Source organism: Geotrypetes seraphini, chromosome 4 (assembly GCF_902459505.1).
Source record: "Geotrypetes seraphini chromosome 4, aGeoSer1.1, whole genome shotgun sequence".
Lineage (NCBI taxonomy): Eukaryota > Metazoa > Chordata > Amphibia > Gymnophiona > Dermophiidae > Geotrypetes > Geotrypetes seraphini.
In genome coordinates this window covers 4,751,076-4,773,645 of record NC_047087.1, presented here as the reverse complement: position 1 = coordinate 4,773,645, position 22,570 = coordinate 4,751,076, and the positions used below count along the sequence as shown (strand labels likewise).

At 45.6% G+C, this 22,570-nt stretch overlaps 1 protein-coding gene across 6 annotated transcripts in view; it reads left to right on the top strand.

Annotated features, from left to right (window-relative positions):
• Positions 1-22,259, top strand: part of WWP2 (WW domain containing E3 ubiquitin protein ligase 2) — a 138,496-nt gene extending 116,237 nt beyond the window's left edge. For 5 of the 6 annotated variants that reach the window (XM_033941412.1, XM_033941414.1, XM_033941411.1 and 2 more), the window contains 14 exons: positions 805-859; positions 9,492-9,573; positions 9,830-9,958; positions 10,085-10,163; positions 10,707-10,778; positions 13,118-13,206; positions 15,651-15,810; positions 16,467-16,600; positions 19,077-19,217; positions 20,690-20,810; positions 20,898-21,002; positions 21,198-21,294; positions 21,420-21,492; positions 21,817-22,259. In XM_033941412.1, coding sequence (XP_033797303.1) covers positions 805-859; positions 9,492-9,573; positions 9,830-9,958; positions 10,085-10,163; positions 10,707-10,778; positions 13,118-13,206; positions 15,651-15,810; positions 16,467-16,600; positions 19,077-19,217; positions 20,690-20,810; positions 20,898-21,002; positions 21,198-21,294; positions 21,420-21,492; positions 21,817-21,916 — 1,437 coding nt within the window. In that variant the 3' untranslated portion in view covers positions 21,917-22,259. Of the gene's footprint in view, positions 1-550; positions 705-804; positions 860-9,491; positions 9,574-9,829; positions 9,959-10,084; positions 10,164-10,706; positions 10,779-13,117; positions 13,207-15,650; positions 15,811-16,466; positions 16,601-19,076; positions 19,218-20,689; positions 20,811-20,897; positions 21,003-21,197; positions 21,295-21,419; positions 21,493-21,816 lie in introns of those variants that run through there. The other variant, XM_033941416.1, reaches the window with a different exon arrangement.
• The last annotated feature ends 311 nt before the right edge of the window (positions 22,260-22,570 follow it).

The window sequence follows — 22,570 nt, the reverse complement described above, 5'->3', positions numbered from 1 at the left end:
ACTAAGGAAGGGACAGAAAGAGGAAGGGAAGATGCCATCACCTGGGGAGAGAAAGAAGAAATGCTAGCCATCTGAGGGGGAAGGAATGATGCTGGACATTTGGGAATAACTGTTGAGCTGCCCCTTGAGGGGGCACATGGCTGAAGGTTTTCCTAGTACATGATATACCCTTAAATCGAGCCCTGAGTGAGGTGTAGTGAATTATGAAGGATGATGAAGGCATGAATGGAGGAATGCTGACACGCTGAGAGGTGGAGGATTTAGAAGTGGAGAGGAAGAATTCTGTGAGGGATGGAGAGGACTGATGTGTGAGAGGGGCTGGAGGTTTGAGAAACTGAGGGGCAGGAAGGTGGAGCGGGTAGAGGGAGTGAAATGAAAGAGGTTTGAGGAATGAAGAGCTGGATATGGAGGGAGGATGGCTTGAGAGGTGTGGAGGGATGGGAAGCAGGTGTGGTGAGAGTGTTTGTCTGTGTGTGCTGTCACAGCATACTGAGATGAGGAGGAGGGAATGCCAGAGCCCGCAGGCAGGAAGCACTGGGCGTGGACTGGGCTTGCGGGAATGATTTCATTGGAAAGGCCTGTGCTGGCTTCCCACTTTCCTGTAAGTTTGGGAGAAAGCTGGAGGTGTCCAGAGCTCCTGCTGTCTGCTGGCTTTCAGCTCTCCTCTGCCTTCTCACCTTGCAAGAACTTTTCGGCTTATTCAGGTATGCTCTGTGCTGTGCTCAGAGGGAGCAATCAGTCTAAAAACGGCCTTTGTGGGGTTTTTGCACATTTTCATTTCTTTCTTTTTTGTTTTGTCTTTAGCCATCTGGCACCCAGACTGACAATGATCCACTGGGACCCCTTCCTCCAGGCTGGGGTAAGTAGACTGTCTCTGTGTCCTGAGTGGGATGAGGCGGGAGGGAGTCCTGTGCAGAGAGCTCTAGGAGACGGTCCCTGAAGAGAGAGTCCTGTCATTCAGCTTCCTACCGGGAGCAGACTGGGGTCAGCCTCTTCTAGAAAGGGGGAGTGGGGAATGGAGGACAGGGAATGCTTCCACTGCCAGAGGGGTCAGAGATGGGGTCCCTGTGGCGATTGAGAAAACTTTATTCGGTTAATCTCTGTAGTGTTTAGGAATCACTTATTTCTGCTCTTCATAATCACATGCACTGTCTGTCTCTCAACGTTTCTGATGATATTGCCACAAAGTGCCTCAAGGATGTTTCACTGTCTTCAGGTGAGGTTGTGACTAACACCTTTACTGTCTCTAGGAAAGGGCGACAAGCTGTGACTGACGCCTCGCTGTCTCTCTTTAGAGAGCGCACAGGCTGTGACTGACGCTTTGCTGTCTCTCTTTAGAGAGCGCACAGGCTGTGACTGACGCTTTGCTGTCTCTCTTTAGAGAGCGCACAGGCTGTGACTGACGCTTTGCCGTCTCTCTTTAGAGAGCGCACAGGCTGTGACTGACGCTTTGCTGTCTCTCTTTAGAGAGCGCACAGGCTGTGACTGACGCTTTGCTGTTGGATATAATAAAAGGGTAAAATGTACCAAATCTAAAAGCATTTGATGGCTTCTAATGAAAAAACTTCCTTTGATGTGAATTGAACCTTCGAAGCCTCTTATCTTTTCCTCCTTCTCTGCTTGTTTGTAAGGGGCGGTGGGTTTAGCTATCATTCCTTCTGGATTCTCCCATCTGTTTCTCATTTGAGATTCGGGGCTTTAGCACACATTAGAAGTTCTTTCTCAGGGGTGATGAGAGACGGCTGCTTGGCTGTAGTTTAATAAAGAGCTTATCTCATGTGATGAGGAGACAGAAGCTGCCAACACTAGTTTTCATCTTTTCTTTGTCTTCTATTATTGTGTTGGGTTTTCTGCTCTTAACCTCTTCTGGTGTAAAAGTTTTGGAAAATGAATGTTTTGCATATTTCACCTGGAGTTGCCTGTGGTCCTAGCCGTCACCCTTCAAAACTTCACTAGCTGGGAGCTCAGAATGGTTTTTCCCTGTCTGTACCTAGGAGCAGCGTGGCTTTGAACCCACAACCTCAGGGTGCTTTAACCTAGTGCTCTCCTGCATCCTCACCCCATGCTTCAGCTTTTGTTCCCCATCAGATCCATGATGTTATCAGAATTGCATTCAAAGCAATTTACATACAGCATTTTCCCTCTCTGTCTATCTAATGTACCTGGGGCAGGTGGTCTTGAGCGTGTCTTTTATTATTGTTAGCATTCTGTCTTGAGCCAGTCAACGCATAAAGCAGACGCATCTTTCACACTTGTAGTTCTTGTGTTTCATCAACTGCAGGCTCAATGAGATCCTTTTCATCTATCTTAGCCTTCCTGGACCTCTTTTTCCTTCTGCTTTCCAGTTTGTGGCTTCCCTTCAAATGCCCTCTACATCCATCCAGCCAAGTCACCATTGCTATAGAATCTTAACTGGTGGCTGTTGAGTTACATACATATCGATAAATAAATAATTTGGGAGATCGAAAACAATTGTCAAAACTACTGAATTTCAAAAATTAAAAATGACTAATATCAAAATTCAATGAGAGTGAAAATTCATCACAAAAAAACTACAAATATGTAGAGTGTTAGAATAAGAAATCTTTGCTATTATGAATGCTCAGTTCGAAACACCAATACAACTCAGAGGCAGCGTCATAGAGGTGTTCAATCAAGACATCATCCACCTGCCTACCCTCACTCAAGAATGGTTATAAAGCTCTAAAAAGTCATTGATATTCAAAAATATCACGATATAAAGCTGTTACTTAGCTCAGGAATTGAAGCTTTCCTTGGGCAACTTGTGGCAAGAGTTCTAAAGAGAAATGTTGTCCATGCGATCAATACAAGTGATGAAAAACGTGAAAAAATCCCCAAACCAAAACCATAATCGTGAACCAAAACTGTGCTGTATCCAGAACTTCCTCTTCAGTAGCAGCGATCGCATGGACAACAAGTTGCCCAAGGAAAGCTTCAATTTCTGAGCTAAGTAACAGCTTTATATCTTGATATTTTGGAATATCAATGACTTTTTAGAGCTTTCTAGCCATTCTTGAGTGAGGATAGACAGGTGGATGCAATGATGTCTCGATTGAACACCTCAATATGACGCTGTGTTGTATTGGTGTTTCGAACTGAGCATTTATAATAGCAAAGATTTATTATTCTAACACACTCTATATATTTGTAGGTTTTTTTTGTGATGAATGTTCACTCTCACTGAATTTTGATATTAGTCATCAGAGTTACATACATAAACATACATGACATGAAGTTGTGGCATGCATTCTAACAGGAAGCATTTATCCTGCAGTATAAGAATAATGTGAAAAGCTAAAGAGTATGTCCGTTTCAAACAGTGAGAGCTTCAAATATGTTACATAACACCACATCATGCTTCTAAATCGCACTGGTCTGATTACTGGATTTTAGCAGTGCTTGAAAGATACAGGGATGGGGACAAACTGTGTCCCCATGTCATTCTGTAAGAGACTAGCCTTAAAACATAATACTTCTTAGACAACTGGTAACTGAATTTGATGATTCAAAAAACTGAACTGTTAAATGACCTCATTTGTGTCTTGTCTGCCTGTGATGTGTGTCCGCTGATCAGACGTCCTTCCATCACATGCCCAAGTGTCTTACTGGCACTGCATCGTTGCTGGCATCAAGGAGCATGTCCAGCATTGAATAGACACTTATTTTCTTGTTCATCCGCTATACAGTTTAGGTTCTCTTCTACAACCTTTACACACCTTTCAGACCTCTGAGGTCCCCTCAAGGAGCATCACCAGGAAGCCTTCTGAGGAATAAACCCCCTCCCCTGCAGTTTACTCCCAGAGGAGCTACATCTAGCCCCAGATTACCTCTACGTCAGGAAACAGGTGAAAGCCCGGCTCTTCACCCACTCCTTTAATACAGAGGGTGAAAGACTATCCACTCATTGTCACATACATTAACTAAATCAGTTCCTTATACTTTAACTGTATAAACAACTTGCCTTGAGTTTAGCCTCTCATCTGTTTATCCCAAAACACGCTGAACCACCCATCATGTCCCCATCTCATATCAGCATTTGACACCTCGGTTATAGCATAAGCTGTATTATAGAACAGCGATTTGTGCTTATTAGATGCTTCGTAAGTATTATGTCTGTCTCCCTTTTACTATGTATTAAATCTCTCATTTGGATTTCAGTGCAGTTTTGAAACTTTCATGGTAGTTCTATTAGTAAATTTTAAACTTACAGATTTTAACTTCACCTCATTCATTGTATTTATGTTTATTTTTGGTCTTTTTACTACTGTTTTGCTGTTAATAAAATTGTAAGTTTTATGTTGACTTGTACTTGCTGTTCACCACCCTGGGTGAATCTATTCATAAAGGCGGATAATACATCCCAATAAATCAATGTCTGAAAGACAATCCAGTTATCTTCCCAGATGATGTTCTATGTAGGTAACCGAATCTTTGGGAAGGTTGTTCCAACATCAGATCGAAATGATTTACAAACAACAGAATAGTCTCCCTTTTTATACTTTCATAAAAAGATTTCCATCTAAAATCATAAATGTTCAGATGAGGACAGAGCCGACGGGGAGAGGACAGAGTGGCGATAGGGACGGAGCCTGCGGCGACAAACATTGTCCCTGTGTCATTCTCTGCTGGTCTGACCTATCATTTTATGGAGGGACTAGTTAGCGCAAGTTATAGTAGATATTTCCCTGTCCCCTGAGGGTGTACAATTTCAATTTGTACCTGATGCTATAGAATGGTAAATAATTTACCCAGATCCCAAGGTGTGTGGGTGGAGTTTGAACCCTGGTTTCCTTGTTCTCAGCGTCCTGTTCTAACCATTAGACTACTCTATTACACAAAATTGGCTTTGTGGGGCGTGCATCATCCTAAAGAGTACAGGAGTCAAAGACGGCTCATGGAATATTCCTTGAGTTAGTGGGACGTTAATGGGATGTAAAATGCTGCTGAGCTGTTTTAAGAAGAAACAGAGGCGTCTGGAGTAACTAAGCCAATGACATGTAGGATCAATGAAATCCAGATTTATTACCTCATACCAACAAAGTGAAAGAGCATCATGGAACCAGTTTCCTTCAGAACCGAATTGGACAACGTGGAGTGTTGACAGTGAGGAATAAAATGCCTTGTATTTATTCATAAAGGTTGGTAACGGTAGAAAAGGCATTTCAAAGTCAGGGGGCATGTCCCCCTCCCCACCACAACCTCTCATTATCTGAAACATTTTATGATCATTGTCTGTTATCCAGAAAATCTTCCATTATCCTCCCTTTTTAAGTGGTAAACCCCCATTCTCCGGAAAATCGAAGGCCCACTCATTCTGAATAAAAGCACTTCAGGTCCCTCGCTTCCACATTCAGACTAGGCCATCTTGAAGTCTCCTATTGTTGTTACTTCACCACCACCTCCACCAGGCGTCTACCGCCTTCTTACAAAGAGATATTTCCTCATGTTGCCCTAAATGTCTCCTCTTTCAACCTCTAGAACTTTCTTTCCTTTGCATTAATATCTTTGAAGTACTTAAAGATCTCTCATAGCCTGTTTCTTGCAGAATTCTTCCTCTGAACTTTCTGTCTGGACACAGTACTCCAAATGAGGCTCACCAGTCTTATCACTTTTTTCTCTGCTGATTATACACGTGAGCATTTCTTGGGCTCTTGTATCTCACACTGGCTAAGTCAGTAGGAGATTCTCTTGTACAGTATTATTTAATGTACTCCTATTTTGTCTCAGGACCTGGTCATTGCAGCCCAATGAGCTTGTGGTTCTTGTAGTACTCGGTGCAGGTGAGCTGCCTCCGTCTATCTGCCGGACATGAATTTCATGGGGCTCAGAAAGAATCAGTAACATGGAGAACACCGGATGTGGTGTGTGACATGGTTCTCTTACATTCCTCAACTATTTAGAGAGTGGTCTAGAACTGCTATAAAAAAAAGGCCAGGTAAGCTTCCTCCCGTGCTTTGGCAGCTGATTTGATATGAGTAACATTTTGTTCTTTGGTATGTGAAATGTTAAAAACAGCCTCAGGGCACATTCGTTTTGCCTTCTTGGTTCTAAGGTTTCCTGACACGCAGAATCCCCCCCATTGCCCCAAGTACATTAGCTAGATTGTGAGCCTGCCAGGACAGATAGGGAAAAATGCTTGAGTCCCTGAATAAGTTCATGTAAACCATTCTGAGCTCCCTTGGGAGAACGGTATAGAAAATTGAATAAATAAATGAATTATGTCTGTTCAGAAATGGATCTCTACCTTATGTTTTTCAACTTCCTTTTAATTAAGAGCTGTAGCCCTGGTAAATATGTGAGATGGCTGTGACTAACCAGCTCTAGAGGAGAGCAAGAGGCCCCCACTCTGTGACTAACCAGTCTGAGGGGAGAGAAAGAGATCCCCATGACTGACCAACCAGCCTGAGGGGGAAGCAAGAGACCCCCACTGTGTGACTAACCAGCCTGAGGGGAGAGCAAGAGACCCCCATGACTGACTAACCAGTCTAAGGGGAGAGAAAGAGGTCCCCATGACTGACCAACCAGCCTGAGGGGGAAGCAAGAGACCCCCACTGTGTGACTAACCAGCCTGAGGGGAGAGCAAGAGACCCCCATGACTGACTAACCAGTCTAAGGGGAGAGAAAGAGACCCCCATGACTGACCAACCAGCCTGAGGGGGAAGCAAGAGACCCCCACTCTGTGACTAACCAGCCTGAGGGGAGAGCAAGAGACTCCCATGACTGACTAACCAGTCTAAGGGGAGAGAAAGAGACCCCCATGACTGACCAACCAGCCTGAGGGGGAAGCAAGAGACTCCTATGACTGACTAACCAGTCTAAGGGGAGAGAAAGAGACCCCCATGACTGACCAACCAGCCTGAGGGGGAAGCAAGAGACCCCCACTCTGTGACTAACCAGCCTGAGGGGAGAGCAAGAGACCCCCATGACTGACTAACCAGTCTAAGGGGAGAGAAAGAGACCCCCATGACTGACCAACCAGCCTGAGGGGGAAGCAAGAGACTCCTATGACTGACTAACCAGTCTAAGGGGAGAGAAAGAGACCCCCATGACTGACCAACCAGCCTGAGGGGAGAGCAAGGGTCTTCTACATCCTGCTCTTTCCTGCTTTCTTCAGAATTAGGGATTCTATGTTGTTTTCTGTGTGAAGATGTAATAATGGAGAGGATTATTTTTAAACCTAGCAATCAGCTTGTAGGCTGCATGGTGGTTGCACCCATAGGTTTACAGCAAATTTTCAAAGGAAACCTTATTATGGAATTCTCCCCTGAAAATCTGAGTGGTGTGTACAGTGGAGATGCCAGACGTTATGCACAGTGAGTGAAAATAAAATCACGAGGCCTACTTTCTATCCCTGACCCCTTCTAGCAGGAGTGCAATAATTCAACTGTGTTCTCTGATTGAAGGAGACCATGTGTTAAAGCAGCAGTGCCTCCTTGCACCAGATCTACTCCACTCAATTAGAACATGATTTTCCAGAACATCCTTGAGGGTCTCAACCTGACCTTTGGGATATTCAAAATGAATTCAATATTTACAATGAAGAGAGACTGCCTGAAACTCTCTTATCTGCCCTGTATGCAAATCTTTCATATGCATATTCATTGTAGACATCCTGAAAACATGACCAACTGGGTTGAGAACCCCTGGTCTATTCAAAAATGACAATGGTGTCTTCCAAAGCTTATTCTGGCTTTGCTGAAAATTGTACCTTAAGAACATCCAATCTCTATGGATTCCCAGAGGAATCTGTTACCTCAACTGGACTTTTCAGGATTTGTCTCAAAATCACGAGAACTTTATGGAATTGAATGACTTTTAAAATGTCCTTTAATGTAGACAGGGCTGACTTTTTGTTGTAGGTCAGACTCGGGTTTCTGCTTCCTGGAGAAGCAGCAGCTTTAACAGAAAAGAGAATATGTCCAGCCCAAGAGACAGAATGCAAGGAAACTGAACAGACTGGGAAACCAGAATATATCTCGTATATAACGATGGGTGTTTGCTACCTGTGTTAGTTTGACACACTTAAAGTCAAGTCTGCTCAGTGTCAGTAAAAGAAAGCTCCAACTTTTTAATGATGGCTTTTTTGCAGAAAGGTTTGTCTTCTCGATTCCCCTTTTTGTAACTGGGATTAAAATAGAGTGGAAGAAACATCTTTCTAGCAAAGTCTTTGGTTTGTGTGGAAGAGCCTCCATTTTCTGGCCCTGTGTTCCCAGCATTTTGTATGTAAGATTGTGGATCTGGCAGTCCCTCCTGCTTCTCCTCTGTGCATAAGCTTGGAAAGGACGAATTCTGAGCTAAGCAACATCTGCACAGCTTCTTGCAGGGGTGGGCTCCAGGGTCTGTTCTGACCCATTAAAGACCAAACTCTAGGTTGAGGCCTTGTTTTCATTTCATGCTGCAAGTTGATCAGGATATCTTGAATGGGATTAAGACAGTGGTCTCCAACTCAAACCCTTTGCAGGGCCACATTTTGGATTTGTAGGTACTTGGAGGGCCTCAGAAAAAAAATAGTTAATGTCTTATTAAAGAAATGACAATTCTGCATGAGGTAAAACTCTTTAAAGTTTATAAATCTTTCCTTTAAGCTCTTAATAATAATATTGTAATTTATAGCTAAAGAGACATATGATCAAGAAACTGTTTTATTTTACTTTTGTGATTATGATAAACATACCAAGGGCCTGAAAATAGGACCTGGTGGGCCGCATGTGGCTCCCGGGCCACGTGTTTGAGACCACTGGATTAAGATGATTTAATGTAGCCTAGTTTGCTAATATGTTGCCTCCCCAGTTTTCGAGGGAAACTGCTAGTATGTGATTGTGCTGTAACTGAAGCTGGTTTTTATGTATTTTGTCCAGAACTATTGTGAATGTTTTACTGTGAACCACTTAGGGATAGAGGCAGTCTATACATTTTAGAAATAAATCAAAAACACCCAGTTGGGTTGCATGCAACTCGATCTCATGCCTATTCCTTAAGGCCTGAAGTTGCATAGGAGGAAACAAGCCTCAATATACAGAAAGAGAGACTACCTTATCGTCTGTCATTTGCAGCCGCTTATTTTGAATCTTTCAAACCATTTTTCTTTCTTTTCCTGATCTTCTGGCTTGTATTCTCATATTTTTTTTCATTTCTTTTGCCTGTTTTAAATCCAAGTCTCCAGCATTTTTGTTGAAGTTATGAAGATTTTCGGCACTTTCCACTATTTCCTCTCTTTCTGCTCTTTAAATCTCTCACCCCTCGCTCCTCATTCCTACTCTCCCCGTCCTCCATCTCTCTTTTTACTCATAAGGGTGAGAGTGAAGGTCCAATCTAAGTCACAAGTAGCAGGCAGGATCCTTCTTCCCCTCTGCTTTCCATCCCTCCCTGTCTCCTTGCACCCTCTCTCTCCACCTTCAGTCCCTCTCCAGTTGCCCTCTCTGTTATCCCAGGATGTTGTTTCATACCTTGCATCTCTTCCTCTTCCACAGAAAAGAGACAGGACAATGGACGAATATATTACGTGAACCATAACACTCGGACCACACAGTGGGAGGACCCCAGAACTCAGGGGTATGAGACATCTCTTTAGCAAACAAAACAAAGTATTATCCTGTAAGCTGATTTTCACCATGATGTATGAGGTCAGTGATGGGGGGAGGGAGGCTCTATCATATGGTGTGAGGGAGAAATGAGTGAGACTCCATCGTGGGGTGTGAGATCAGTGATGGGGGAGGGAATAAATGAGACTCCATAATGGGGAAGGAGCGGGACTGTCAGAATGAATAGTGAAGTGAGGACTATGAAATAGAGCGTTGTGTTCTTCCAGAATGATCCAGGAGCCAGCTCTACCTCCTGGGTGGGAGATGAAATATACCAGCGAGGGTGTCCGATATTTTGTAGATCACAACACACGGACCACTACCTTCAAGGACCCCCGTCCAGGATTTGACTCTGGGTAAGTGCCATTTCCCTGGGCCCTTCTCCACCTCTCTCTCTTTGCTTCCAAGTGGGTTTTCAGGATTTAAAGAAGCTTTAGGGTGCTGATGCTTGGGAACTGGTACTGACTTGTGCACTCTTTTAGGAACAAGCAGGGGGGCTCACCCGGAGCATATGATCGGAGCTTTCGGTGGAAGTATCATCAGTTCCGTTTTCTGTGTCATGTAGGTACTTGAATGTGGCTCTCGTTCCTCTGTCTTCCTCGGTGTCACACACCTGCTCAGCGTGTTCAAATCTGCTACTTGTGGGCCTTCTGTGGGACTGTGTAATATCTGGTGTTTCTACCTATGGACCAGGTGAGGCCTTGGCTCAGGAAGCCAAACTCCTAGTCCAGTCTGCCTTCAGACGTCTGGAAGGATAAATACCAGACTGGGATTTTGGTGCCCTGAGCCAAGGCCTCACCTGGTCCAGTAGGAGGAAGGGACTTGAGATGGGGAGGTACAAGATCATGGGGGGGGGGGATGGGGAAAGAGAGAGATACTAGATGCGGGGTGAGGAACGTCAATGCAAAAATTGGCTTAGAGTGCCACAGTCCCTTGAGCTGACCCTGGGTGTGTACTATATGCTCTTCAAGAATCTTGCTGTCCTAGGGCACAAGATTTTGGGTCTGTTAAGGGGTATGCCTTTGAAGAAGGAACCTAGCAAGGTGGGGTGATACTGTAGAGATGGAAAACTTACACTTTCTCATTCTTGGTTTCACTTTGTAGTCTAATGCTTTGCCCAGCCATGTGAAGATCAGTGTTTCACGGCAGACGCTCTTTGAAGACTCCTTCCAACAGGTAAGGAGTCCTGAACAAAGGGGCATACGCCTTCACCTCTCCCAGTAAGAAACAGCCATGATCAGATATGCACATGATGGTTTAGAGGGAGAAATCTCCAAGTTGGAAAGTGGACAGAGCACCTGGCAAAAATCTTTATCCTCGTATATCAGAGAGACCTAGAAGACGGGGGGAGATGAAAGCCATTAGGTCCATCTAGTATGTCTGCAGTTCCAGAGAGCTTCCATGATCTCTGGCTTAGAGAATGACATGGTTACGGTTTCCTGCGGGTAGCCACGGGTCACCTGCAGGAATGAGGGAATAATCGACTGGTTTCTGTGGGTACGGGAACATGGCTTTTCACGGTAAAGGATCTGCCATGAGTCGTCTCCCCACCCCTCTTGGTCAGCAGCCCCCCTCGTGATTGCGGGTCCAGCAGCAACTCCCCCCTCACAAGTCCAACAGCCACCCTTTCTCCCTATTGTTTTGTTTTGTATTGTCTTAAAACCTTTACTATTCGCTGAATGTCCAGCCTTCTTACTATGTAAACCGCCTAGAAGTCGTCTGACTGTGGCGGTATAGAAAAATAAAGTTATTATTATTATTATTATTATTGCTGGTCTAACTGCCTGCCTTCCTCTCACCCTCCCTCCTGATCGCAGCTACCGGCAAAAAAACCCCAAAGTGTGACTCCCCCGTCAGCCCCTTTGCGCCTCCTGGAGCGGGCCTACCGGTTTCCAGAAGTTACATCAGAAGGAGGGACTCGGTGGGAAGAAGGTGTGACAACGTTGCCTCTTCATCCTACGAACGCTTCTAAGAGGCTGGTAGGCCCGCCCAGGGAGTTGCAAAGGGACCAACGGGGGAGTCACAGGTTTGTTTGGGGGTTTGTTTGTTTTTTGCCAGTAGCTGCTATCAGGAGGGAGAGAGGATGCGAGGGAAAGGGGACTGTTGGATCCATGATAGGGAGAGATGGAGGAAGGGGACTGCTGGACTTGCAAGGGGGGGAGGGCTATTGTTGCACTTGCAAAGGGGGCAGGGGGTTGATTGGGCTGCTGGACTGGCTGGAGCTGAATGGAAGGGAGACAGTTACTGGATCTGGTCTGAGGATTGGGGGGGGAGAAGGGGAAGAGGTGCAGGGCCCATGTGATGGGTAAAGTGGAGCTGGAGGGAAGGAAGAGGTGCCAGACCCACACCTGGATGCTGAAGGGAGGTGATAGAGGTGTTGGACCCATGGGAAGGGAGAAAGGTGCAGGACCTGCAGGGAGGAAGAGTGAGAAGGATAGGGAAAGAGAAAAACGGAACCAAGGGGATGAAGGAATAGTGAGTGAAATGTTGAACATAGCAGAGGGAGGAAAGAAAGTGTGACAGACGTATTGGTGTAAGGCAGTAAGATATAAAAAGGGGAGATGGTGGGCAAAAAGGGGTAATGCTATACATGGGAGGGTATATGGACAAGGAGAAGATGGCTAGACATGGTGGAGGAGAAGAACGCAGAAAGAAGATGCTGGACGGGGGGACATAGGGATATAGAGTGAAACTTTACACAGGAGGAGGGGATCATAGAATGGTGAGATGATGATGGCAAGGGTGATGGGAACAGAGAAAATACTATAAAGGGGAGTATAGAGACACAGAGAAGGGAGATGCTGAACATGGGGAACAATACATACAGAGAGATAGAAGAGCATGGAGAAAGAAGAAATGTCAAATGGTTAGGAGACCCTGGCAAGTGAGTTAAAAGAAAACAGAGACTAGCGCCTGAGATCAACATGATTTGAAGAATAAAATGACGAGACAACAAAAGGTAGAAAAATATAATTTTATTTTCTATTTTGTGATTAGAATATATCAGATTTTAAATATGTATCCTGCTAGAGCTTGTGTTAGCCATAACTGGGAACCATAAAGCCCAGGCCATGCTTGTTCAGCTTGTGGAATGGGATCAGATGGTTTGCGGGGACGGGGTGGGGGCCAAGCTCGTGGAGACGGGGCAGGGTCAGGGACAGGAACGTGCTCATGGGGACAGGGCGGAGATGTCCCCGTGTCATTCTCTACTCTGGTTTCAGTATCACATCCTATGAAGGGTTACAGGGTGGAGCAGAGCAGAGCCAGACACCCACTTTTGGGCAGGTTTGAATCACAACTGAATGGGCACAGAAAATCCCCCCCCCCACCGGATGATTTGACATCTTTTAACTTCACTCCCCCAACTCTGGTACCTTTTAAATCCTTTAGTGCTGGACCGGCTTCTTGTGGCTTAGCGATGATTGGTGACTTTTGTGCATCTAAGCTTTGGTCAGGAAATCTCCTAGGAGAATTTTCAGCTTCTGTCTTTTCTCTCTCCTGGTCTCATCTCATAGATCATGAACATGAAGCCATATGACCTGAGGCGTCGTCTCTATATTACCATGCGTGGGGAGGAGGGGCTTGACTATGGTGGCATTGCAAGGTAAGGATCAGCCCTCTACTTACACAAAACGCAGAAGACTTGAGTGCTGCTATTTCACGGAGGAACAAGAGGAAGTTTTGTACGGGGTGCTTAAGTTTTCTAGCTGGAGCCCTTAGTCAGTGTTTTTGATGAAAGAGGGGAGAGAGAGCAGAGGATATGCTGGATGGAAGGGGGAGAGAAAGAAAGAAGATGCTAAGGAAGAAGGGAAGAAAGAGGGCAAATGCTGGATGAAAGAGGGGAGAGAAAGAAAGAAGATGCTAAGGAAGAAGGGAAGAAAGAGGGCAAATGCTGGATGAAAGAGGGGAGAGAGAGCAGAGGATATGCTGGATGGAAGGGGGAGAGAAAGAAAGAAGATGCTAAGGAAGAAGGGAAGAAAGAGGGCAAATGCTGGATGAAAGAGGGGAGAGAGAGCAGAGGATATGCTGGATGGAAGGGGGAGAGAAAGAAAGAAGATGCTAAGGAAGAAGGGAAGAAAGAGGGCAAATGCTGGATGAAAGAGGAGAGAGAAAGAAAGAAGATGCTAAGGAAGAAGGGAAGAAAGAGGGCAAATGCTGGATGAAAGAGGGGAGAGAGAGCAGAGGATATGCTGGATGGAAGGGGGAGAGAAAGAAAGAAGATGCTAAGGAAGAAGGGAAGAAAGGGCAAATGCTGGATGAAAGAGGGGAGAGAGAGCAGAGGACATGCTGGATGGAAGGGTGAGAGAAAGAAAAAAGATGCTAAGGAAGAAGGGAAGAAAGAGGGCAAATGCTGGATAAAAGAGGGGAGAGAGAGCAGAGAATATGCTGGATGGAAGGGGGAGAGAAAGAAAGAAGATGCTAAGGAAGAATGGAAAAAAGAGGGCAAATGTTGGATGGAAGAATAGAAAGAAAGATGATAGAGTTGGTGAAAGACTGTGGAATAAGAGGAAGGGAATAGGAGAGCCAAGGTAAGAGAAAGAGATGGGAAATTGAAAACTGGGTATAAACACGATGGCAGATAAAGGCCAAATGGCCCATCCAGTCGGTCCATCCACAACATCCGCTATGTTCTCGTCTCCCTAAGAGATCCCAGTGCCCCAGGGACTTTTGATAGAGTGTCCAGTGGGACAGATAGGGAAAATGCTTGACGTAGCTGTATGTGAACCACTTTGAGTGTGGCTCTATACAAGTCCCAACCCCTCTCCCTTATCCCTATGTATGTGTGTGTGCACATCTAAGTTTGTGTTTTTAAGAAATGCTCACAGGATTTTGTAACAAACATTTAGTCCTTAGAGGGAACATTGGCGCTAATCCTCAGAGACTGCACAAGGATTGCTAGAGAGCTTAGGAAAATGGAGAGAAGTCTAAGGCAGGCTGGCTATTTGCTAAATGCCTGCAGTGTGGCTGTATTGCTTCATCTCTTTGGCCACATGCATGCATCCTGGCTGCTGCAGAAGTCAGGTGATTTCACAGTCAAGGGAAGGGATTCGGAGTGCCTTCCTAGGCATTTGAATAGGAGAGGAGCTCGCTCTCTCCATTATTGGCTCTTGAATTTCCCAAGTGGAGAGCAAGGTGTACTGTGCAGATTTTCCTGCTTCAACAGAAGGTCCTGAAGGGGGGCACTGTTCTTGAGGAAGAGGATGTGATACCATCCATGCCTGGGAACAATTAATTTGGGGGGGGGAGGGGGAGAGAAGGATGCTTTACTAGTAAATGACCTGAGATCAGTTGACAGACTGTTGGAATCTCCATTGCTGTGTTCAGTCTCACCTGTTCAGCTTGGTGCTTGGAAGTAAATCTCTCTTTTCTGCAGGTCTTCAGACTTCCTTCCTGTGGTGTTAAGAGAATTGCTTTTTCTTCTCCCCCTCCCTCTATCCTGAGGCTCTCTTGGTGTCCTCCTGCGTTCTGTGTTCCTTCTCCATGGGCACTTTGGTTTCTGGGATCCTGCTGTGACTTCTGCCCTTTGTGTGTCTCTTTCTCTGTGTCCTGCCAGTGGTTTTACCCTATGGTAGGTTACGTCATGCTGTTCTACCACAGGGTAGAACCACGGACAGGGTACAGGGGCGCTCTCTGCATCGGAGGAGTTCACCTGTCTGTCACTAGCTTGGAACATCAGAACAACGGGACAGGATAAAAGTGGAAGACAGACCCCTGTGGACATCACGTTCAATGGTGCTCATTTATCCAGGAAGCAATGCACAGATGACTGTACAGACCTTTGAGATCCACACAGCGGTTCACTTCACTTAATATTTAATGGCAGTCTGAATATAGCAGAGAATCTGTTTAGGTACTTGGGACCTGGGTTGGCCACTGTTGGAAACAGGAGACTGGGCTTGATGGTCCTTTGGTCTGTCCCAGTGTTGTCAAATTTTTCAAATGGCAGCTTTTAAATCAATGATTAAAAATACCAAAGTTGATGTTCTGAAGACCCAGCATTGGCTCTTGGTGGTAGTTCATCTTTTCCATTTCTCTCTCTTCTCCTAGGGAGTGGTTCTTCCTTTTGTCTCATGAGGTACTCAACCCCATGTATTGCTTGTTTGAGTATGCTGGTAAAAACAATTACTGCCTCCAGATCAACCCAGCCTCCTCCATCAACCCCGACCACTTGACTTACTTCCGCTTCATTGGCCGTTTCATTGCCATGGTAAGGTGGCTCGGCCTGCCAGATTCCGGGCTGGGGAGGGGAAGGGGGAGGGACACATTTCCCTTCTTCATGCTTGGCACAGTTCTTCACCCCTTCCTTACTCTAGAACAGTGTTGCTCCTGGAGTCCCCTCCTTGCCAGCCAGGTTTTACATTGAATTTGCAGAAACCGCCTCCAGATGTCTTTCATGCACATTCATTGTGGATATCTTGAAAACCTGACTGGCAAGGGGGGACTCCAGGACCGAGTTGAGAAACATTGCTCTTTCGCTAAGATACAGATTTCCTGGATTTAGTGGCACTGGGCGAGGGCTCCTCCCATGTGTAATGCCCAGGGAGGGTGCCACACTCTTAATCTTGTCCAGCCCATGAAAATGACAGGATGAAATAAAAACCAGACTATTACTCACCACTGGTCGGCTGAAAAGGTTATTTTTGGCTGAGCTTTTCCCTCTGCCTCTCTGAAAATGAAAGTGTTTTGTGAGACGTGGAGGGGTGGGCTAGCTCTCTTTTCTGGTGTCATTTCTTTTTGGAAATAACCCCAGTTCTGCATGAGCTGAAGCTTTCTTACAGCGGGTGTGTGGGGAGAAGGGGGATGTGTTTTGGGAGCATTATACTGCGTGTTTACTCTGGGGTTTTCTGTTCTGTCTCTCTCGAGGCTCTGTACCATGGAAAGTTCATTGACACAGGCTTCACGCTTCCCTTCTACAAGTACATGCTGAACAAAAAGCCAACCCTGAAGGACCTGGAATCCATCGACCCTGAGTTCTACAACTCCATCGTCTGGATCAAGTCAGTGCCAAACAGCCTGTCTGCTCTCTGTACTAGGGTTACCAGATGGCTGGATTTTCTGGATGGATTTTGAAGACCCAGCAGTTTGTCCAGGGTTTGGAAGACCTCGGCTATGCCACAGCTCAGGATTGCATCTGGAGGGCCTCCGAGCATTCGTGAATATGACGCGATGACATCACACACATGTGTGACATCATTGCGTCCTATTCACACATGCTCGGAGGGCCTCCAGATACGGCCCCGAGATCAGGGAAGGAGGGGAGATGAAGTCTGGGTATGGCTGGGGCGGGGTAACCCTATTCTGTACCATCTCCAAAGCAGGGCCACATAAGGGTTAATCTGCTCCCACATGACGGTGGAACTGCTAGGACAGCACCCCAGAGAGGGAGATGAAAAGGGGTAGAAGAATCTGAGCTATCAATTCAGGGCTAGGCCTGGGGCTCGTTACAGAATATAGGAGTCAGAAGAAAGTCTGAAAGGATCTGAGAAAATCAAGAGATTGAAGTGTTGACTCAGCAGCAGTGCCACGATTTGGCCTGCAGAGGGAGCAGGTTTCACCGGCTGAGTCATCTGGGACTGGGGAGACAGCGCTTTGGGGGAAGGGGAGTTAATCATGGTGCAGCTGGGATACCTGATGGACTGAAGGGGCTCTGGTTTATGCTCAAATGCACAAACTCTGAATTGTAAATCTTCAGACTCAGCCAGTGCCGCTGCATAAAACAAACTTACATATGCACCCACCTCGTCATCGGTCACTTAATGTGCTGTAGTTTAAATCTATTTGCCTTTCACATTAAATTAATTTTAAACATTGTTATAATATTTATCTAATACTCAATCTGTTTATGAATTAGAGGATTTAGTTCTGACATAGCTTTGTCAAGGAACATCCCTTAGCCCACCGTTGTCATTGCTCCTGGGGGATATGAAATCGGAGGAAGCCCACTCTCCAGAGATGTGAATAAAGGCTTTTGGCACCAGATCCCAGCCCTCGTTCTTATTGATCTGGAAGCCTAAAGAGAGCAGGATCTTGGGAATGTGTCACTGATGGGAAGTGGGGGTGCAGAGGGAGAGGGCTGTGAGAATCCTGGGGTACCATATTTGTCCCGCCCCCAACACACAGCGTACAGTCACCATGCCCTGTTTCCTACACAGCCTACAGCTGTGCTGGTCACTCTCTCTCCCCCTCCCCACCGGAGCAGAAAAAGAGTGCTCTTGGGAGCCAGGGGAGGCTGTGGTTCATGAGCAATTGACTCTAGACTGCTAGGCAGACATGGGAGGAGGAGGCAGCCCTAAATGCCGCAGTTCACTGTCTCCTCCTCTTGTGTGACTTCATCAGGGAAGAAGAGAGAGTGAACAGAGCAGCTTCTGTGTGTGCCAGTATGTCTGGACTCAGTCTGGGGACTTCTGTCATCGGCCACAGGAGTGAGCAGGAATATCTCCAAGTACTGGCTCTTCTAGCACAGCATCTGCTCTCTCTTTCTCTCCTCCCCATCCTCATAGCCTTCTCTCTTCCTCCTGCGCTCCTCCCATGGTCCAGCATGCTTCCTCTCCTCCCTCACTCCCATTGTCTAGCATCACTCCCTTCTGCTTCTGGATTCAACATCTTCCTTCCATCTCCTATGTATCTCTCCCTTCCTCTCATTCATTCCCACATCCAACATGTTCTTATCTCTCTCTCCCTCCCTTGTGCCCTCAGAGCAACATCTCTCTTTCCACACCCCCCATGCATCATCCCTCTCTTCCTCTGCTCTGCCTTCTTATCCAATATTTCTCCCTCTCTCCTCCATGCACCATCTCTCCCTTCCTTCCCTCTAACATGTTATTCAATATCTTTCCCTCCCTTCCCCATGTGCAACATTTTCTCCAAACAGCATCTCTCCCTCCCCTCCAGCCCACTGCTGTGTCTCCCATTCTCCACAGTCCCCTTCTTCACCCCACATCCAACATCTCTCCTTCCCTCCCTCATTATCCCATTCCTAAAAACTCTCCTCTTGCTCCTCAGCAGCAGCGATTCTCACAGGCTGCCTGCCGCTAACCCAGAAGCCTCCTCTCTGCATGTGGAGAACAGGAAATTGCTAGAGGGGAGGCTTCTGGGTTAGTGGAAGGCAGCCTGTGAGAATTGCTGCAGACCTGCTGCTAACCCATTGAAGAAAGTGCCAGCCTATTTCCCTACAACTGATAGAAACCCAGACAAATGGTGGAAAATCGCCAAAACCACCTGGATGCTCAACACTTGCTGAAAAGGAGTACATGTCCAGGGACTGCAAGTCCGCATTTGGCCACGATGTGTGGGTTGAGAGTTGGCTAAGAGTCAGTGCACAGGGGCTGTGATGTGAGTCTGTAGGTGGCCACGGGGAGGGGGGGAGGGAGGAGGGTTTTGTGAACTTGAAAGTGCCCTATGGTAGAGAATGGAATCGAGCAGAGCCTCCACAATTCACTTTGCCCTTTTCATTACTTGTACAATTTTCCCCAGGGAAAACAATTTGGAGGAGAGCGGCCTGGAACTCTTCTTTATTCAAGACATGGAGATCTTGGGGAAGGTCACAACACATGAGCTGAAAGAAGGAGGCGAGAGTCTACGGGTCACAGAGGAGAACAAAGAGGAGTATATCACGTGAGTATTGTAGTAAGACCCCTTCCCACACACACACGCGCAATTGAGGGCCTGAGAAGCCTCCAGTGCCAATGCAAAGTGGAAATATGGGAAGCCTAGATTCCGATTCCACTGCTTCTTGTGACCTTTCATGCCTCAGATACAAACTTAGATGGTAAATAAGTCTATTAAATAAATTCATAAAATCAGAAAGACTCAAACTCACCTTGCTGTTCTGGGGAAGCTTGATGCTTCCTGTTAGTGAAATCTCTTGTCTAAGGGGATACTAAAACAGAACTTATTATGGATTAAGAACTGGTGAAAAGATTACATTACATTACATTACTGATTTCTATTCCGCTTGTACCTTGCGATTCAAAGCGGATTACACAGGAAGAGAACTGGACATTTCCAGGAGGGTACATGACATTGGAGAATACAGGTTGAGGGTATAGACATAATAACATTGGAAGGTAAATCTGGTTACATTACATTACATAGCAGATTGTCTGTTTCCATATGTTGGTAGGTAATCGGTTTCGGAAGATGATTTAGGTTCCATTTTTTTTTTTTAATTGGTCGATTGAGGGTATGGTGTCAGGGAGTGCGTAGAACCTTGTCGGTGTAAGTGGAGGAGGAGAGGGAGATTAGGAAGATTGTAATGGTATTGAACAGTAGTGTTTTGATTTCTAGGGGGAGAGGAGAGGGAGGTTAGGTAGTTTGTATATAGGTTTATATGGTCAATATTCTCAATGGAGAAGGGTAATAATAGTGGGGCTTCCCAGTGGGTCTGTGCTGGGACCACTGCTTTTTAACATATTTAGCAGGGTTTAAAAAAGGTTTCGGATAATTTTCTAAAAGAGAAGTCCATAGGCCATTCTTGAGATGGCTTGGAGAAATCCACTGCTTATTCCTAGGGTAAGCAGCAGAGAATCTGTTTTGCTACTTGGGATCTAGCTAGGTGCTTCGGACCTGGGTTAGCCACTTTGGAAATGGGATACTGGGTTTGATGGACCTTCAGTCAGTCCCAGTATGGCAACCCTTATGCTCTTATGTGAGCCAAGTATAGAACAATCAAGCCATTGTGACATCACTAGTGAGTTTGGCTCTTAGGCATTGGTGGAATGAGGCATTATGACATCACAATCTCAGCTCTGGAATGTTGCTGTTCTTTGGGTTTCTACCAAGTACTTGGTACCTGGGTTGGCCACTGTTGGAAACAGGATACTGGGTTTGATGGACCTTCAGTTTGTCCCAGTACATCAATTCTTATGTATACAATAATTGACTCATTGTGACATCACTGATGAGGTTGGCTCTTAAGCATTGGTGGAATGAGGCATTATGAAGTCACAATCTCAGCTCTGGAATGTTGCCATTCTTTGGGTTTCTGCTAGATACTTGGGATCGGGGTTGGCCACTGTGGGAAACAAGATGTTGGTCTTGATGGACCTTATACTTTGAGATTCTGAGGGCTGGTTTTCTGCTTGCAGGCTGCTGACTGATTGGAGATTCACCCGAGGTGTGGAAGAGCAGACCAAAGCCTTCCTAGATGGCTTTAACGAAGTGGCACCGCTGGAGTGGTTGCGATACTTTGATGAAAAGGAACTCGAGGTGTGCAGGGCTGATGAGCTTGAAAGGGTGGATGTCCCTGTGTACAGGTTGGCCACTGATGTCATCTGTCTTCTCTTCATTTTGCAGCTGATGCTTTGTGGCATGCAAGAAATTGACATGACTGAATGGCAGAAGAATACCATCTACCGACACTATACCAAGAACAGCAAACAGATCCAGTGGTTTTGGCAAGTGAGTGTACAGTTGCAGCTAGAAGGTGGGGGCGCCAGCAGAAATGATTGTTCAAGGAAACATCTCAGCAATCTCACAGCTATTGGAGGCTTTTGATAGAGGATTATTCAGTAATCCATTTACAACTCCACCAGGGAATTTCAAATAGGAGAACAAATTAAAAATCTCAAATACTCTCTCACTTACTTCTTACAGGTAGTGAAAGAAATGGACAATGAAAAGCGAATCCGTTTACTCCAGTTTGTTACTGGCACCTGTCGCCTTCCAGTTGGTGGATTTGCTGAGCTTATTGGTAGGTTTCCTATCTGGTACTAAGTGCTGCTGGGATGTTAGTTTACTTGTCTATCCAAAGAAAGAGTGCTCTGAGGTTCCATTACTGGGACTGAACTGAGCACTTGCTTTCCGTTCTTGTTACAGGCAGTACTGGACCTCAGAAGTTCTGCATAGACAGAGTTGGGAAGGAGAGTTGGCTTCCACGGAGTCACACGTGGTAAGTTCAGGCTCAGTCTCCTTGAAGCCCATTTTGCCACAAATAGGAGCCATGTAGGAGACAGGGTAGCACCTGAGACAGTACCTGAGAACTCTGTCCTTGATTCTCTGTGAGGATCTCTTTCTCTCTCTTTCCAGGAGAGTTTGAGGGTCTTTGGAAGGGAATCTGATTTATCTACTACTCAATCTGTCAAAAGAACATAATTCTGTCATATATGGGGATTTGTAAATGTGTGATGTTGGCACGTATGAGGACTTGGAGTGTATGGTGCATATGTTCAATAGCGCTCTAGAACTGAGCTACACTGCTTTTTTCTCTCCTCAGCTTTAACCGCTTGGATCTTCCGCCATATAAGAGCTACGAGCAGCTGAAGGAGAAGCTTCTGTTTGCAGTTGAAGAAACTGAAGGTTTTGGACAGGAGTGAAGCACCAGAGACGGTGTGGAAAGTACTTGCATCCGTGCATCCTCTTATGCGGTATCAGAGAGGGTTCTGTGCTGTGTTGAGATTGCTGAAAGGTCCTTTGAAGGAAGAAGCTCTGGTGATTTCTCTTCAGCATCAATTTCATTGACATTTTGCAGTGGGAAATCGAAATTCAAAGATAACAGCAGAAACATGGTTATGAATTTCATTTTATGAACTCCTGCAAGATACAGTGATGATTCCTGGACAATGAAAACGCAGGCTGTGTCTAGTGATTCTGCTTTTCTGCACTCTGTGTAAATGTCCAGTCTGCTTTGCTTTTGAATAAAAAGCTTGATTCTAAGTTTTGAAGCTCTTTTCCTTTGCTGTGTTGGGTTTGGGATGAAAGATTGTGCAGAGTTTCTGTTTGAGTCCTTGCTTACAATGCAGTAACAGTGCAAAGAACATATAACAAGTCAAGAAAAGCACATTCAGCATTCAGATATTGAAAATCAATTATTTTATCCCACCCACCCATGGATTAATCAATAACACAAATGTATATACTCTTTCAATAACTTCCATTTATGTAAAATAATACAATAGTACACTCCCCCCTCCCTCCCTGGATATGTATGGAAACTGCACAGAAAATAGAGAAGTAATAAAAGATGTCAA